General features: G+C 40.6%; 1 protein-coding gene across 2 annotated transcripts in view; it reads left to right on the top strand.

Annotated features, from left to right (window-relative positions):
• Window positions 1-16,862, top strand: part of LOC103137031 (importin-13) — a 28,952-nt gene extending 12,090 nt beyond the window's left edge. Inside the window, exons 6-23 of one of the 2 annotated variants that reach the window (XM_007550540.2) lie at window positions 709-849; window positions 982-1,123; window positions 1,635-1,801; window positions 2,063-2,183; window positions 2,351-2,498; window positions 2,577-2,758; window positions 3,875-3,901; window positions 4,056-4,190; window positions 6,041-6,193; window positions 6,494-6,574; window positions 6,654-6,791; window positions 8,041-8,137; window positions 10,274-10,326; window positions 13,147-13,213; window positions 13,363-13,421; window positions 13,505-13,594; window positions 14,496-14,677; window positions 14,799-16,862. In XM_007550540.2, coding sequence (XP_007550602.1) covers window positions 709-849; window positions 982-1,123; window positions 1,635-1,801; window positions 2,063-2,183; window positions 2,351-2,498; window positions 2,577-2,758; window positions 3,875-3,901; window positions 4,056-4,190; window positions 6,041-6,193; window positions 6,494-6,574; window positions 6,654-6,791; window positions 8,041-8,137; window positions 10,274-10,326; window positions 13,147-13,213; window positions 13,363-13,421; window positions 13,505-13,594; window positions 14,496-14,677; window positions 14,799-14,895 — 2,080 coding nt within the window. In that variant the 3' untranslated portion in view covers window positions 14,896-16,862. Of the gene's footprint in view, window positions 1-708; window positions 850-981; window positions 1,124-1,634; window positions 1,802-2,062; window positions 2,184-2,350; window positions 2,499-2,576; window positions 2,759-3,874; window positions 3,902-4,055; window positions 4,191-6,040; window positions 6,194-6,493; window positions 6,575-6,653; window positions 6,792-8,040; window positions 8,138-10,273; window positions 10,327-13,146; window positions 13,214-13,362; window positions 13,423-13,504; window positions 13,595-14,495; window positions 14,678-14,798 lie in introns of those variants that run through there. The other variant, XM_007550541.2, reaches the window with a different exon arrangement.
• Window positions 16,863-17,821: the final 959 nt, after the last annotated feature.

Genomic DNA, 17,821 nt, shown 5'->3' with positions numbered 1-17,821 from the left:
AAAGCCCCAACAACCTTTATGCGGCATTGATGAATATTCATCAGCCTGGACCAACAGCCTTATTGCCGTTCTTCTGAAAGTTGAACCACGTACCACAAACCCCCTGGGGGAGGCGTGTGTAGCTTACAACTCGCACACAACCCTCTGTGTGACATTCAGGGAACACATACTCTGTCCTTCATCTCCAAATGTCTTTCCCACCCTTGCTGTCAGAGATGATGACAGGAGGAATGATGTTTAAAGATGTCATGTGCAGATGAGGACCTGGGTGTGTGTAACTGTCTGTGTGTGTGTGTGATTTCTCCAGAGTGAGGGGAATTATAAACGGCTGAGACAGCAGCTAGTAGACGTGATTATTACTGACAGCAGTGTAGCTCCAAGAAGGAGCTTTGAATAGATTTTCTGGTTCCCTGGTAGATATGTGGGATCTTTTTGGTGGGTGTGCTGGGTCAGAGATCAAGAGGTTGGACCGACTTGGACTGAAATATGATTTGAAAGAAATGTTTGTCTTGGGGGAACAAAATGTAAATCCATCAAGCTGGCCATGAAGAGAGTGAGTCAGTTTTCGACTCGCCAGTAAATATTTTCCTCCACTGTTTGCTTGCTGTGTTTTTCCTGCTGTATATTAAATTATTCTAAAGTAGTAGGATTTAATGCATTCAGGTCTTGACACAGAAAATATTCAGAGCTCTTGTTCGTGGTTCGTAGATATGTGAACACATTACTGAAGCTGGTTCCTCGAGTGTTGGCCCTCCAAGATCAGCTGAGGGAGGCTGTGCAGAACGGAGACATGGAGACCTGCCACGGCATCTGCCGGATCGCTGTGACTCTGGGAGAGAACCACTCAAGGTGTGTCTGTATTTCAGCAGATGTTATCTTATCGATATAAAAAAAATCATTATCTGATGCTGTGATTGTGTTTCACTATGTCTAACTCCCATTTGCTTCCTTTGTGCCGTCGCCTCACCTTGGTGCCTGCAGGACTCTGTTGGAGCAGGTGGATCACTGGCAGAGCTTCCTGGCTTTAGTCAACATGATCATGTTTTGTACAGGCATCCCCGGCCACTATCCAGTCAACGAGACCACTAGCTCCCTTACACTTACCTTCTGGTACACACTACAGGTAAGAACAGCTTTGAATGATGATATTTGAACATTTACCTACTTCTACTTTGGTCCTTCTTTGGAAATTATTTTTTCGTTTGTCTTGGTACGTTGACAGTGTGGCACAAAGCTAAAACCTTTGTTAGCCAATCAGATTGCTTCAAAACAACCACATTTTCTTCTTAGAAATTATTTAAGCAAAAGGTTCATTTATTGAATTACTTTCAGGATATAAAGTTAATAAAACACAAGACGATGTCTGTTGGGAATCATGTCAAAGCAAGTATATGGTTTTCCCATGTATACACACAAACAGTGTTTGAAAATCGCCACTTTTTAGTGGGATTAGGAGGAGTTTTCATGTGGACGAAAGGCCAAAATGCATAAAAATATATTTGTTTTCCCAGATATCTGGCTAGGACTCAGTGCGGTAAACTTTGAGCAACCCAGATTGTTGCAGTTGTTCTTTTAAATAGCCTTGTAGTTTGAAACATAAAAACACCTACTTTGCGTTTACTTTTTTTTCTCAGGATGAAATCATGTCATTTGAGTCAGATAAGCAGGCGGTGTACCTCCAGGTCTACAGGCCAGTATATTTCCAGTTGGTGGACGTGCTGCTTCACAAAGCCCAGTTCCCCTCGGACCATGAATATGCATCCTGGTCCTCGGATGAAAAGGAACAGTTCAGGATTTACAGGTGCATACTTGTCCTTTTTCCCCCCATTCGTATTCCTGATTCATCTCTATCTTGACATGCAGGTGTGTTGCACTGACAGCTAAGTGTTTCTGAAATTACTCACTGACTGGATGATTGGTCAGCAAATGAGTGTCTCTCTCTCTAATGGACTCTAAACACACTGGGGGGGGGGAGCAAAACCCGTCTGACACAGATTTAACAGATAGGATTTCAAGACTGCAACTCGCCTGAAATGTCTGTCTGTGCTCGTCTGTCCTTCAGGGTGGACATCTCAGACACACTCATGTATGTGTATGAGATGCTGGGAGCAGAGCTGCTGAGTAACCTGTACGATAAACTAGGGAGGCTATTGACGAATACAGAGCAGCCTACATCATGGCAGGTGAGTGAGATGGATTAGCAATGTTAAAAAGAAGGATTGTAAGCCGTTTTCTGCTGAAAAAAAGTCTTGGCTTTGGAATAAAATTTGACAAAAATATGCACAATTACCCAAAGTAAAGAATATTTTTCTTTTTCTTTCCCCATAAACTGTATATTCATCTCCTTTAGCACACAGAAGCTTTGCTGTATGGCTTCCAGTCCATAGCAGAAACAATAGATGTGAACTATTCTGACGTCATCCCAGGCTTGATAGGACTCATCCCTCGAATCAGCATCAACAACGTCCAGTTAGCCGACACAGTCATGTTCACAATAGGTAAGGCAATAGATGTCAAGACAAAAATACACATATGTTTTTTCCTGCCTGAAAAATGAATTCATGGTGTCTCTGTAGGTGCTCTGGCTGAATGGTTAGCCGACCACCCAGTGATGCTCAGCAGTGTCCTGCCTTTGGTTTTACAAGCGTTAGGAAATCCAGACCTTTCTGTATCGTCTGTTTCGACGTTAAAAAAAATCTGCAGGGAATGCAAATATGACCTGCCACCCTACGCAACCAACATCGTAGCAGTTTCTCAGGTAAGCTTTAGGCAGTTTTATTTTCTGCCTTGAAATGATGGCCAGATGAAGTAAATGATGTCTAGAAACTGATGATGATTTTCAGCTGGATTGGAGCTGACTGGTCAGTCGAAAACTGACCCATGATTTGTTGAAGTTGGTAAGAAGGGCTAGCAACACATTTTTTTTAATGTGGAACTTGTTACTGATGTACTCAGTTATTTGTTTTCAGCATCAGTGAGATGTTAAAAAGGAAGCCCAGCGAAGTAAAAAGCCTTTTTAGGCTTCTTACTTCGCTGGGCTTTTGAGCTTTAAACCTTTCTGTAGTTAAATATGCTTTGGCAGCCTTTTGTAAACCTAAATGCCTACATTCCCTAGTGAATTCACTCTTTAGTGTTAATTGCTGTTAGAAAATACTAAAGAAAGTTCAAAATTTGAACTTTGTTGCAATTTTGCTTTTGCTTTGCAGCGGCTGCAGTCTCATGCAATGTGATATCTGATCTGATCTGCTATTGAGAATATTTGAGATCATCATGGCAGAATAATCTGTTTTATGCCATGTTTGATAATCGGTCATGCTCAATAAATTAGAATTTTTATTAAGAGGTTTACTGAACTCACTATGTGAAAGACATTATATAAATTAATTACACCCAGACCGATGTTTTCAATCCTTTACTCTTGTTCATTATGGCTTTCTGTTTACAGCTAATGAAAAGATGACATTTAATACTGGAATATTAAATCAGGCCAATAAAAACATTTTATACAGAAATGTGGGGCTTAATGAAAAGTAATACATGATTAAAAGTTATTTTTAAGGTACTTTTAATCTGACCAATGAGCCTCATCAGACCGCATCTTCTGATGTATTATGACTGCAGCTCTTGAGGGGAAGTTTGAGTCTGCCAAAATTAGTGCCAGGAGTTCAAAGTTTTACATAAAAGCTGAGATTTGTCACAATATTCTGGTTGCTGCATCTGTGATTACAGTACGTCTTCTTCAAGGTGTTTTTATATTCCAGAAATAACATCAGTTGAGTTTAAAAATAGTTCCAGTTGCGTTTTATTTAAAACTGCTTTTTGTTTTTGTTGTTTCTCCTGAATAACAGAGCTCTTGTTCTTTTTGTCCCTACAGGAGGTGCTTATAAAACAGATCCACAAGGTTTGCATCTCTGTTCTTTTTCTGCATTTCACAGGCATTTAAACTTCAAATACTGTGAAAGACTCTGCTCTCTAAAACATGTTTGCAGTGTTTTTTTTGTAAACATATTATTGACTGAAAGCTTATTCTTTGCATAATCGGTCTCTTCACACAGACCAGTCAGTGCATGTGGCTCATGCAGGCTCTGGGATTCCTGCTTTCCGCTCTGCCTGTGGAGGACATCTTGAGAAACCTTCATTCCCTCATCACCCCCTACATTCAGCAGCTAGAGAAGCTAGCTGATGAGACGGTCAGTTCACACCCAATGCAAAACAACACACACACACACACACACACACACGCACACACGCGCATATGCGCTTACACACACAGACACACAGCATGCACAGATGGACTCTGGCCAAAAGGGACAGGCTTTGTGTCTGCGTGGTGTCACTGCAGTGGAGCGACTCGCTGCAGGACCAGATTGGGTTTGACCCTGAACCATTGGCAAGTGACTCATGTTGGATCACCAAAGACATACTTTCTCTGACTCATGCAAGCACTGACTTTTGAATGAAATAAATGTATTAGTAAAAACATCCCCAGAAACGCTCTCACAGTAGGTCAGGCCTTTGTGCGTGCAACATGCAGTCGTTCAGAAATGAAGTTAGAATCAACCTGAATATGTTTATATATTAGAAGCGATCATGCTGGATTGTATCAATAAGGAGCTATATGCATCTAAAATTAGTTTATTTGCTATTTGTGTAAAAGATTTTCTTCTGATGTCGCTTTGGGCTATGGGTTATTTTATTTCTGTCTTTGTTTCTTTGTTCTGTAATAACATGCTCTCTGATCCATCCTAACTTTCTCCCCTTCATATTGTCTTTACTGAGCTTCATGTTGTCATGACATTACGTCAGCTGAAGCAGTCAGGTGCTCTGTCTGTCGGGAGCCGGCCAAATACTGGCACCTAGTGGGGAGACCTTCGGCTTCCATTACGTCAAGGGTAAAAGAGCACAACGTCTGAAGGCGTCGACCTAAAAAGGACAACGATTGATTCACTCGGATGAGTCACTCAGCTCAATAAGATCACATAATTTACATTTTCTAGACAGACCGTTATACAGAGAGGCATTAGTCCAAATCTGAAGAATACTAGGAGGTGTTATAATCAGTGGGTGTGGCAGCTGTGTTGTTTGTTATCCTGATTGTTGGCTGTGTTAAGTCTCCATGGAGACACTGCCCTGTGGAAGCCATGATTGTTCAGCACTCAGTTAGAAATAGACCGATACGTGAAGCTCGAGGTCTGTTATTTGACCCTGCTGCTTTACAGTTTTATTTCAGGTCATAAGATTTTATTTTTATGGATTCTAACCGTATGAGTATCTATCACACAGGCCACAGAAGTTACTAATCCCATAATGCATCTGAACAGCCACATCAGGCAGGAGATGTACGCCAAGGTTTTTTGTTGAGTGTTTTCAGAATCAGTGATTCTACAAGCTGAACATATTTAGCATCAAGTGCACTTAAATATTAAGCATCTCAATATTAAAATGAGCATTTATTGTGACTGTGCATAGTTTTATTGCTGACAAGCCGCCGAGCTGCACGCACAAGTTGCTGTGACGATGCCCAGACCACCTGAGTGTCCACAGAGGAAATTTCACAGATCGGAGCTTGATCACAGATGTTAACACAGTGAAGAGAAAATATGGCAGCTGTGGTGCTTGTCTTTCAACAGAGCCCTGGTGTACATAGAGCCTCCTCCTTCTTCTTTCCTCTAGCTTTACATAAACACTGCATTGTGGGATGAGAAGTTACTTTTCAACTTTTGACAAAATCTGTTTTTTTCTCATTTCTTGTTTAATTTTCTCTTCTTAATTTTTAAATAAAACCAAGAACACCGCAACACTGACTGACTTACATAGGGTTTAATAAACAAAACACCCAAAATAATTTAAAGTGCTAATTTCTTAAAGCTGAATTATATAAAAGTAATTATGCTGTTCTTCCTGATGCATTGTAAAAACAGATAACTGTCTTTTTCCTACAGTCTGCTTTGCCGAGGCACAGAATAAACATTGGAACGAGAGGAAGAAAAATCCTTGTTGGAGTTAAATTGTCTTTTTCTTCTGTTTTTTTTTCCTCTAGCCTAATCCCTCCAATAAGCTGGCAATCATTCACATCCTGGGGCTGCTGTCCAACCTGTTCACTACACTCGACATCAGCAAGCAGGACGATGAGTCGGCTGACGGCTCTGCGCCACCTGTCAAAGCAACCCCACCCCCTCCAGGACCAAATCCGGTCTGTCACCACACACCATAACCAGACTCATAGTTAGAGATGGGTAGTTTAGGAGTGTAAAGATGGCTGATAGCATAGTGAATGCATCACTCAAAGGTACATGACAGTGTTGGAGATTTAAAAGCTCCATAATTCTTGGGACAATATGACTTTCTTTGCCTAAAACATCAACTTCAGTCGTTGTAATTCTGTTGCTGACCTGTTTTGTACAAATGTTAGAAGTTGTTTTCCCATTATTTACCGTTTTTCTTTACTTTATCAGTGACTGTGTTCTCTCCTCATTGGTTCCTGTGCTTTCAGGTGGTGGTCGTTTTGCAGCAGGTTTTTGCCCTCATACAAAAGGTTCTCAGCAAGTGGCTGAATGACTCGCAGGTCGTGGAGGTACGTAGACACGCCGAGCCAAGTCCAGTCAGCTCTCTGTGTCTGCGGCCCACACATCTCGGTCTTCGATGTTTCACAGGCGGTCTGTGCCATCTTCGAGAAATCTGTGAAGACCCTCCTGCATGACTTTGCCCCCATGGTGTCTCAGCTGAGCGAGATGCTTGGCCAGATGTACAGTACAATTCCCCAGGCATCAGCGCTTGACCTGACACGACAGGTATACAGTCGACCCAAAAACAAAAAGCACAAACCTCCGGTCACATTGAGAGAATTTAGAAAAGGAACCGTGTGAGCCACAAAGCTGCCCATTAGTGAAAAATTATTCCGTTTTTAAAATATCTTGAGTATGATTCATAGCTACAAATGAAATTGTTGTGCGTTAAGTGTTATAAAAATCTTTCTGAGTGGTGTTCATCAAAGAGGTCAAAAAGTGGAACATTTAGTACAGCTAATTTCATTTGACATTTGTCTTCTTGCGAGTAAGAAATTCCTCACATTAGTCACACAGCATTGGCAGCTGTTTTTGTAGGTATGCGACCTATTGTTATGCTTAAAGATTAAGGCATTGGATATGCCAGATTTAATCCTACTATGTCCATTAAAGCCTGGGGATGCAAGTTACTTTGGAAGAAATGTAACATCTGTACATTTCTTCCACAAAATGTGTCGTTTTACCTTTACTGCTGTTTTTTTTAGGTTTGAACCTCAAAATGGTTGTATTCATTTCAGTGTCTGAAAGTGAGAAATATGTTAGAAAACATATACAAGGAAGCCGAAGACACAGGAAAACGTAAAAGGAGAAAGAGGTCAGGAGATAACAGGCTGGTGGCCGACCCACGTTTTCAAAGTTGCTCTGTCATTGGACAGTTTATCTTTAGTTCGCCTCAGTGGGGAATGGCCATTTGGAGCAAAATAATAACTTCAAGAACTAAAATTCAGTAAGATTTTTTTCAACTCCGGTTCAGAAGAGCATATTGGTCACAGGTGCAGCGGTTGTGTTAAACATAACAGCAGTGAACGGAAGAAGCTGAAAGTCTCAGTGTTCTTCAATTAATCAGTCTGTTTCACTCATATGTAGCTTTTAAGACATTATGCAGAGAACACCATTTGCTGCTCATTCCCTGCTGTTAGTTTTCTCGTGACAAAATACCTGAAAAAGTTATGTTAATGTTACACAAGTGGTTGGGAGGAAAGAAAAAAAATACAAATAGAGCCAATTATTTTGTAAACCAGAAAAGGACGGTTTGTTGTGCTTCATAAGATTTTTTTTGTTTGTTTTTGGACTAAAATAAAAAAAAGGTCCATAGATTCCTGCTTCAGACTCTAACTGGACATCTTTATCAGTAAATTTATTGATACATAAAATCTGGGTGTGAATGTAATCTGGATGGTTTAATGCATGTAAAGCTGCAGCCCTACACTTTTTGTTTTAGCTGCCGTCTGACTTGCTGAATTGTTCATTTCAGATGGTGCATATCTTCGCCAGTGAGACAGACCACTTCCCACCAATCAAGGCTCTGTTTGAGCTGGTTACCTCGGTAACACTGTCCGTCTTCCAGCAAGGTAGGGGTCCGGCAGAGGTGGGAGTTTCAGGACTCAAACAGTTTCTGTTCAGGTGAAGGATGGATGTTCAGATCAGGACAAATTTATCAACAAAACATAAATTTGTTTTGTGTTTGGCGTAAGCAAAATTTCTCATTAAAGTTATCCATCTTCAAACTATGCTAACAAAAGTTTGACTTTTTAACGTTTACTTGTAAATATTTGAGGAACTGCAGTGTTTTCTGTCCTCTTGGTGTTTTTAGAAGACAGAGCAACCCCTTCCAAATGCTGGATGTTTTTTTTTTTTCTATAATAATAAGTAACATTTGTTTAAGTGGGTGATGTCTAAAAGCTGCTAATATCTGAAAGCAGAGGATCAAAGAGGCCATTTCAATTTAGCCAAAGCAAATCAGTGAATAATCAACATTCATCTGCCAGGAATACCTGACTCTTGTCACTACGTTACACACTACAAACATAAGCCTTGTCAGCTTTTCACTTTTTCAAAATGTGGCGTTTGATTCCATTAAAAAGAAAACAGTCTGTCTGTTTTAGTCGATGAATTTCCTCACTCACATAAATGTCAGCAGACGTACCTTTGTTTTGTTACTTACTCAAAAGCCAGCCTTCTGTTCACCGTTGGCTTCTGGGTGTAAATCTAGAACCAGAAGGATATTCAGTGGCCATATGTTTTGCATCAATGTGTCCATGCCGTTAGCAGCTGTAATTAGTTTCTCTGCAATTTGGGACAACATAATTAGAAACTACGAATAGCAGCCAAGCTAAACATCATTAAGGAATAAAAAAGTGCAAACATCACTCTCAGCAACTTTCAGGCACTACTTTTTCTCTACCTGTGAGGATTAAATACAGGAACAAAATTAACCACAAACAAAAGCCCAATTCAAGCCTACAAGGAAGATTTCATCAATGCAGACCTTTTTTTTGCCCTTACTGTTGTTTAAATCATTTTTCAACTTATGATTTGCTGTAAACACATGAAGTCAACATGTTATCACGTTTTCTGTTTGTCTAATCTCTGCTTAATTTTGCTCTTCCATTTGTTATTTAGTTTTAGATTTAGAGATTTGATTAAAGCCAGGTCTTTCAGATGTTTTTGTATTTTTAATTTTTACTGAATGTCATTTAGGGATCAAGAGGTTGATCCTTTTTCTTTTTTTTTTCTAAAATTTTCTAGAGTATTTGTATCAGGTGTGGCTGACGCCTCAGCTCTCTGTGTAGTCCCTTTTCTCCCCTCTTCTCTTCTCTTGCTTTGACTGGTTAAGTAATGGCTGCCTCTCCTGCATTTTAAGTGATTTTTACTTTTTTTTTTTTTTTACCCTCTGAGCAGGTTCCTGCAGTACACAATAATATTAAAACAGAGTACAGTCCCAGAGCTGGGCGCTCACTATAGACACATGTTCTTCTCATCACTTTTAACTCATCTGAATTATTATTTTGAGGAAAAAAAAAGAAACCCATAAAAATCATGAATTTTTCTGTAGACTCTTAAATGATGGCTCGAGAACATTTTTTTCCTACCTGTAAATTGTAATTGTATTTTTTTTAAATGACACACATTAAAGTCTGGTAGTTTGTGTCCAGCACAATGGAGAAGATTTGAGTGTATTATTGAGTAGTAGGACATTAGGTTCAGTTTAAAAGCCAGAGGGATTTAGGAGGAAATGTGTTGCTTGTAATCTGATCACAATGCTGCTGCTGCTGCTGCTGGTGGTGCATTATGGGAAGGAGGGTGCGTTCAGGTTCGGTAGCCCTTCTTCCTCATCCTGTAGCAGTAACAGAGGTGCCTTCTGGGTTCCCACTCCAAACCCACCTTTGCTTCTTAGGTTTCTTCCTTTTCTCTCGTTACTTCTTCTCTTTTGGTTTCCCTCCAAGCAGACCCATGTGTTTGTCTTCTGCCTGTTATTTGTTTTTGGTTGGTCTCTTCTTCAAAGACTCTGCCAAAGCTTCATATGTCCCCCCCACCCACCCCTATCGCCCCCTCTGTTCCTTACTCACATGTAAATTATTTCAATGAAATATTTTTTGGTTCTTTTTTTTTTTTCCACATGACTGTTGAATCTATTAAGTTGCTGTTTGTATATTATTCTTATTCTCTCTTATGATTTCTTAAGTTTCATCTTTATTATATTATAGGACCCAGGGATCATCCTGATATTGTTGATTCATTTATGCAACTCCAAGCTCAGGTGTGTTTTTTGGTTTCTTATTTCATTCACTTTGGGTTTCTCTCCCTTTCTTTCCTTCTCTCTCTCTGACTTCTAGCTGTTTTTCTTTCTTCCTCTCTGTAGCTCTCGCTGTTCTTTGTTACTGGGCCTTAAGGTGTCCCATCACAAAGGCGAGGCAGTGGAATGAAACACTCGAGGGAACTGTTTGCAATAGGGACATTTGTCTCTCCTCGAATGCTTTTAGACTCGAACAGTCGCCTCACCACTGAACAAATCTCTGTTCATGTAGAGATTTAATTTTACCTGCAGAAACCACCGATGGATACAGGATGCTCTCTTAGTCTGCATACGTTACTTTAGACTGTGATGGTTTAAGCCTGAGGTGAAATACAAGTGTTTTTCAATAAACTGAAATATAATTAATTCACTTCACAGATGAAATTCTGTATAGATACAGATTTAAACACACGGAGGTTTTTTATTTCTGTTAATTTTGCCGATTAATTGTGATGGCTGTGATGAGCAAAATTCAGTTTCTCAAAAATATCTGAATAGTACAAACAAGAGTTTAGGACTTTGGCCCTAAAATGTCAAGAATCCATCCAGTCAAAAGACCCATTTTGGTCAAATTGAAAGATTACTGTGTGGAGGATCCATGCTCAGGAATGAGCTTTATTTCACCAGACTTCCACTCGTTCTCCTATGAATATGCTGGAATAGAGCAACGTGTGAATAAACACCTTCTCCAGCAGCAACCTGCTGTAGCTTTTCTATCATGGAGAATGTCAGTAGCTGTCTGCTTGACAACTGTGTACTCCACAACACTTCATTATTTTGTTATTATCTTATATAGAAATATTTCTTAAATAAAGCTCTTTTTTGTTGTTTTTTCTCTTTTCTTTCTTTCTTTCTTTTTTTTTTTTACATTTTCCTCCAAGAAACTGAATTTTGGGTTTTCATCAGCTGTGAGCCCTGTAACCGAACTTAACAGAAATAAACACTGGAAATATCTGACTTATTGAGTAATTATTTTATATAATATGAGCTAAACTTTTAAGAATTTAAGAAGTGAGATTAATTACCTTCCCAGTTAAATACTAATTTATTGGTTGTATCATGGTATTAACATAAAAATGTGCATCAGGATCAAATTGCTGTTGCTTAATCAGAAAAGCAACAGCTGTTCATAAGGCAGCTAAAATAAGGCACCAAATTTGACTTTTGCATTTATAATAATATCAATTATAACATTTTCTTTATCAGTTTTCATTTAATAGAAAAAGCAAAAATATAAACACCCACCTGCAACTGCTAAACGTTTCCCATTTGACTTAAAGTCCTTTTAATAAGGTGCTGAAGTGACTAGGATGTTCACAGCCCCTTCCACACATGTTGCTGTGCACTGCTGGTCAGCTGGCTAAAAGAAGAAAATAACCACAAATCTGGCAGCTTTGAAGTGTTTCTCGTTGCAAAAACGAGAAGATGAAGGCTGTTCTTATGAAGGTGATGCCGTCTTGGCGCTAACAAGTCGTGAAATGGTTCGTAATCTGATTTAAATTGAAGAATGTGATTTTCATCACACCTTTTTCCATCATTTTTATGATGTCGATGCCATGACGCTGCTATTTCTCATCAAGGTCACCAGGCCGTGGGTAATCTCGTGTCTTCTGCCGACTGGAGCTTTAAAACAGTGTCACATTATTGGCAGTAGGATAATGACATTCCTTTAGTCCTGACAGTGTTTTCCTTCACTGGAAACGTTCCCAAAACTGTTAAATTTGTGTTTTTATGTAAGCCAAGGAGACTTAATTTAGCCTCTTTCAGCCAGCTGACCAGCAGTGTGAAGCAACAGGTGGGGTAGGAGGAGCCCTACATCATTCTGTCCTTTAGGAAGGAAGTTTTTACCTGAACATTGAAAGGTCTTTCAACAGTAAGATGTGGTACGACCTAAAAGCTTACTGCATTTTTAAATAACTGAGTTTAAAAATCTTTTTGTTACATATTCCTTGAATAGAATTAGACAAATGTTTATATTTAGCATGAAAAACGTGCGCTTTAAAACAGCCAACCTGGATCGTTACACGTTAGGTTTTTAAAAACATCAACGCCTTAGTCGGACTTCGTGGTCCCAGGTGACTGGTTAGTCTCTGAGCCCAGTCCTCCTCTGAAGTCATTCCAGCCCAGAGCCGATCAACGCCTGAATGAATTAATATTCAGCTAATATTAATCTGCTCCGACAAATTGGCTGATGGCTCTCTCGTTTTTATATTTTGTCTTTTGTCTTCATTCTTCCTTTGTTTTCTATCTTTGGATAGATCTGGCCTTTTCTCCCTCTCCCTCTCTCCCTCTTTTCCTCTCCTCCATCCTGAATAAGTTCATTATTATGAGATGAGTTGTCTTTCTCTTTATCTGCACATGTTAATTACTTATTACACACTTCTGTTGCATATTCTGTCCAGTCAACCAAAAACAAGGAAGATGCAATTGAGTTTGAAGAATCAAAGCCAAATCCCACCATTGCCTTTAGTTTTTGACTTAAGTTTCAAATGATTTCAAAGTTTGATTTTTTGCAATTTGTTTGTTATATCTGCATCAGTTCTGCATTGGAGGATCTCTTGATGAGTTTGGATAAATTCCTTCCCAAACAGATGGAGAGAGCACTGTAGCCTGGTAGGCAGATCTGGTCCTTTGTTGCCATCAGATCCGGCTACCAGGCTTGGCGGGTGTTTGTTTGCTAGCCGTACTTTTTGAAGGAGCTTATGCAGTGGAATGTGGTGAAGCAGTAGCGGACGGGTCGGGCCCGCAGAACCGTAATGTGAACTGCTTTTATCTGCCTCATAGGCCCTCAAACGGAAGCCCGACTTGTTCTTGTCAGAGAGTCTTGACGTGAAAGCGGTGTTCCACTGTGGTAAGTGAGTGCGAGCCTCTCACAAGGCAGCGCCTGCCCCTGTGCAGAGACGCGCCCGGCTTCCCAGCCAGCCGTGTTCCTGTCAGTACAAGCTGTTGGCGTTTGACATCGGTCCTCAGCGGCTCCCGTCTCCTCTCTCCCAACTTCAGGTATCCTGTCACTCAAATTTCCCGAGGCCCCGACGGTCAAGTCGACGTGTCTGTTCTTTGTAAGCACACGGACACACGCATGCTGCAGGAACTGAAAACTATTGCAAATGCCTGAAATTTGACGACTGTTTGGTTCTGCTAGACTGAACTGCTGCCGCACTGCTCAGACGTGCCTCCGTTAGCCAGGGTGGTGCAGGAGGACGGCAAGCTGTTGGTCCAAGCTGTGCTGGAGGTGAGAAGCTGCATTACTTCTCACTTTAATCATACAGCATCAGGCTGTGGTATCTCTGTTAGCAATGATGGAGAATAATACACATTTTTGTTTTATCTTTTAAACTGTTATAAAATATATAGCCAGAAAGTATGGTGTGTATTTAACTGGGGCTGAAACGATTAATCATGATGAGTTGATAATTGAAATGACAAAAGCTAATTTAGTCAGCGATTAAGCGTTGACTGGAGTATAATGACTTTTTAAAAAAAAAGGCCATTTATTGAAACAACAACATTAACATAATTAAGCTAAAACTGTACAAAAAGTAAATATTTTTGCTAATTTTGTGTAAAAAAGGTTAAATAAAAAATCTGCGAAATGTGCCAATTTTTTTATCTGAATAATTGATAGTTTGATCAATTACTAATATAATCGTGTTTGACTTTAGCCCCCTTTAACTTGATGCTGTTAAGTAAATGGTTAAGCAAAGTGCAACTGAATGTCACCAGAGGTCACATTGTTGGTAAGCAGTCCATCTTTGAGTAATTTAACCCAGATGATATTTTAGAGAACACATGTGAAGTTTAAAGTTGTGTTATTAAAACTACATCCCAAAATCTGAACATCTCACGCAGCTTTGCTCACTTGATTATCTGAAAATGGAGAGTATTTACAAAATAAAACAAAACACACATTCCCTACTGTAAAAGAAAGAAGTGGCAGCATTATACTGTGGTGAGGATTTTCTCCCACAAAATTTTGTTTGCACAGTATAAATACTAGGTTCCAAATTATGTATCAATTTATCTTATGCTGCAGATTGTGCACTTCTTTACATAACAACACGTAGAAAAGTTCTGTAGGTTTCAGTGCTGTTGGTACGTCCAGAGTAGCAAAGTACTTCCTTGTTTCTCTGCAGGGCATCGGCGGCGGAGCATCCCGGAGTCTGATGGACCAGTTTGCTGAAGTCTTGTTCAGCCTGAACAAGCACTGCTTCTCGCTGCTCGCCGTGTGGCTGAAAGAAGCACTGCAGCCGCCGGGCTTCCCGTCGTCACGCATCACCACCGAGCAAAAGGACAACTTCTCCCAGCAGATCCTCAGGTATCAAACCTGGAAGGTCATTTACACGATTACAAGACGAAGTCCGAGGGTCGGGTGACATTGTAAATTACCCACGCTCAGCGATTTGTTCTTTTCTCTCTCTCCCTCTTTGGCAACGCAGAGAGCGAGTAAACAAGAGAAGAGTAAAGGACATGGTGAAAGAGTTTACGCTGCTGTGCAGAGGTCTGCACGGCACAGAGTACGCTGCTGAATACTGAAGCACTGCCCCTCGAAGCGCCCAGCTAATCGTAACCTTCATCCTCAGTGCAAATGCCCAGATGCCACAGCAACAAAGTTCTCTCCAAACCCATAAAGACATCGAGAAACGATTGTAACGATAATCCATCCAGCCGCAGGACAAAGGCACGGAGCCAAGTTCCAGCCCAGAGCTGCCGTCGGATCAGCGGACAAAACTCCAACTCCCAGCAGGCCTAAGAGAGCGCCTCCTCCTTGCTGCATTGATTCTTTCACTGTTAAAAGATTGATTGCCTCTTCCTCCTCTCTTTTCTCCTTTTTAAAGGTCATTTTATTGGAAGGATTTTGAGCAGCACACACAGCATGCTGCCTAACGCCGCCTCCTATCTCTGGCTTGTTCTGCCTTTCTAGATCTTCCTGTGGTTCCCTAGGTTTGTTTCCTGGTGATTAGCATCTATATGAAATGGTAGTGGTATCGTACGTAGCTACTTGACATTATTTTTTCAAAGTAAACCAAGGTAATTATATAAATGTATATGTAAATACAAATAGGTGGTTTCAGTCCTGCTGCTGCTGCTAATGGGATACAAAGGAGCATTGTTTATGGGGTGTGGGGGTCGGGGTGGGGGGGATCCTGCAGGAAGTTAACCCAATATTTGCTCCAGCTCATGCTCCACCCTGTGATATCTCTGCGTTTGCCAAATTATATTAATTGTTTTGTGATTTTTTTTTTTATATTTGTTTTATTAAAAGGCCTTTTATGGAGTGCGAGTAGAGAAAGGTAGACTGAAATCCACAATACTTGGACTTTATACAGTCAAATAATTCATGAAGCCCTCTTTATTAGGGGCTGTACCTCATGCACGTGTCATCCTACCCAGTCCTGCTGCAGTCTCGCTCTTTACCATGAGGTAAAGCAGCATTGCTGAGAACAATGGCAGGAGGGAAACCGGATCCCGGTAACCGGCGCCATGATGGAAGCTGCTAAGAATGAGACTAGGCATTTCTGACAGTGGGCTGCTTAGTCACTGTAATTGTGCAAAAATATTAATCCGAGTTGTGCATATTAACAGGTACTGCTGAACACTTGCGTATTTGAGTGTACGAGTGTGATCATATCTGTATGTACGAGAGGTTTGCACATATGTATCTTTTTTATTCCCCCCCCCCCTTCCCCACTTGTTCAGTGCACTTATATTGGACCTATGGTACAAATGCATCGTTTTCTTTTCGCCTGGTGTTCAAAGAGCCCGTTTTGTTCTTCAAGCCACGCTCACTCAGGCAACCCTCTTCAGAAAGACTGACCTGGAGCATCTAACACTCCTCGAACTCTCATCGCCTCTTTGTCAAACCAGACTCATCCATCCGTGTCCTTCTCACCAAGCCCTTCTATTAACAAACGCTTGCGATCAAGCTACCCAGAATCCTCTGGGTCACTGCCTTGGAGAGGGTCAGAGAGAGCCGAGCGACACGCCGTTAAGATCGCCCGATAGAGACAGTTTCCTCACGCCGACATTCTGTGCTCATCCTTTACGCCTGTGACGCTACGGCTGTAAATTAAAACTGTCTTTGTGAATCAGCAGCACTCGGCATCTAAACGTACCTTGTGATCTCTGATAAAACTTTCATCTCAGTATAATCCTTCTGTCTTATCCGAGGTGCCTGCAGACATGTAGCATGTATGTGTTTCGGGACGGGAGGGGGGTTTTTGGGAGGGGGCGACAGTTGACGAAGACAGAGACCCAAGACAGGAATCACTTTTGATCCAAGCCACTTCGCTTTAGTCCAATTAGTACAATGAACGTCTTGCCGTTCAACACTGATCCCTGGTTTGTTTTGTGCTCTTAGTCTAAAGTGAGAGAAGGAGCTCTGTTTATCACAGTCTAGAGTTGTAGGCGGATGAGAGGTGGAAGGAATTAAATGTACAGTGGTCTTTTTGTACCTTGGCTTTAATTTATTAAATATATCTGAGACTGCAGCTATTGACGTCTAACGGTTGTGGATGTTTTTATTTTTCCTCCTATCAGCACTTCTGTCAAAGATGTTCTTGTTTTTCTAGATGCTGGCTCAGATTTAAGAACATTATTTTGCATGAGGACAAATATTGAATCACTTAGGTTTATAAGATTGCACCAACTTCATTCACTTAAAAAGAATTCATCCCGGCTATAACCAGTTTCTGATAAGCCTATGCATCCATAAATACTAAGGTGATTTATAAGTGAGATACTTTAGGGTGGGTTTTATTTCTAACAAATGTCCAGTGATATTTAAAACACAGTTTTCATGCAGTTATTGTTTTATTTGTAACTGATAAAGAGATGAAGTGAAATTCTTTGACAATTCTTTGCCTGCAAACCTGTCAAAGTCTTCTAGACAATTTTCAGCAGAAGTAGCAGATGATGCAGCAGGTCTCCAGGAAGCATGGTTGGAAATTGAAAAGTATTTTAAATGCAACATGCCAACCTGACCAAATGGTTTTTATAACAACTTGGCTTGGGAAGAAAAATCTTTGGCAGTTCCGTTCCAGTCTGCCTTGTTCCTCTTCACAAACTGTTCCCATGAGCTGTGATGTTGCCAAACTTTTCATAAAATCCATGCATTGCTTTCTGCTAAAACCTTAAGAGCAGCCATGCAGAATGCAATCACGCGCATTTGAAGGAGGATTTTGAATAAAAGCATAATTTAAGTGGTGCTGAGTGGCTCAGTTGGTGGAGCATGCGCAGTCGCTAGTCCTCGACGCGGTTGTCCTGGGTTTGATTCCTGCCGGCCTCCTGTCTAATAAAGGTCACTTGTGCCAAAAGCAGTAGAAAAAAAAAGACATGACGCAATTAGAGAGTGAAAAAATATGGAAAGCACTAATGGCTGTAGTCTAAGCACAATGAATAGTTGCCTTATGCGATGTCACCCGAGGCAGATGCGTGTTGAAGCTTGTTTTATAGGAAGGTT

The sequence above is a fragment of the Poecilia formosa genome, unplaced genomic scaffold (genome assembly GCF_000485575.1).
Source record: "Poecilia formosa unplaced genomic scaffold, Poecilia_formosa-5.1.2 Scaffold37, whole genome shotgun sequence".
Classification (NCBI taxonomy): domain Eukaryota; kingdom Metazoa; phylum Chordata; class Actinopteri; order Cyprinodontiformes; family Poeciliidae; genus Poecilia; species Poecilia formosa.
The sequence above is the reverse complement of the archived record's forward strand: the minus strand, read 5'-3'. Positions and strand labels throughout refer to the sequence as shown.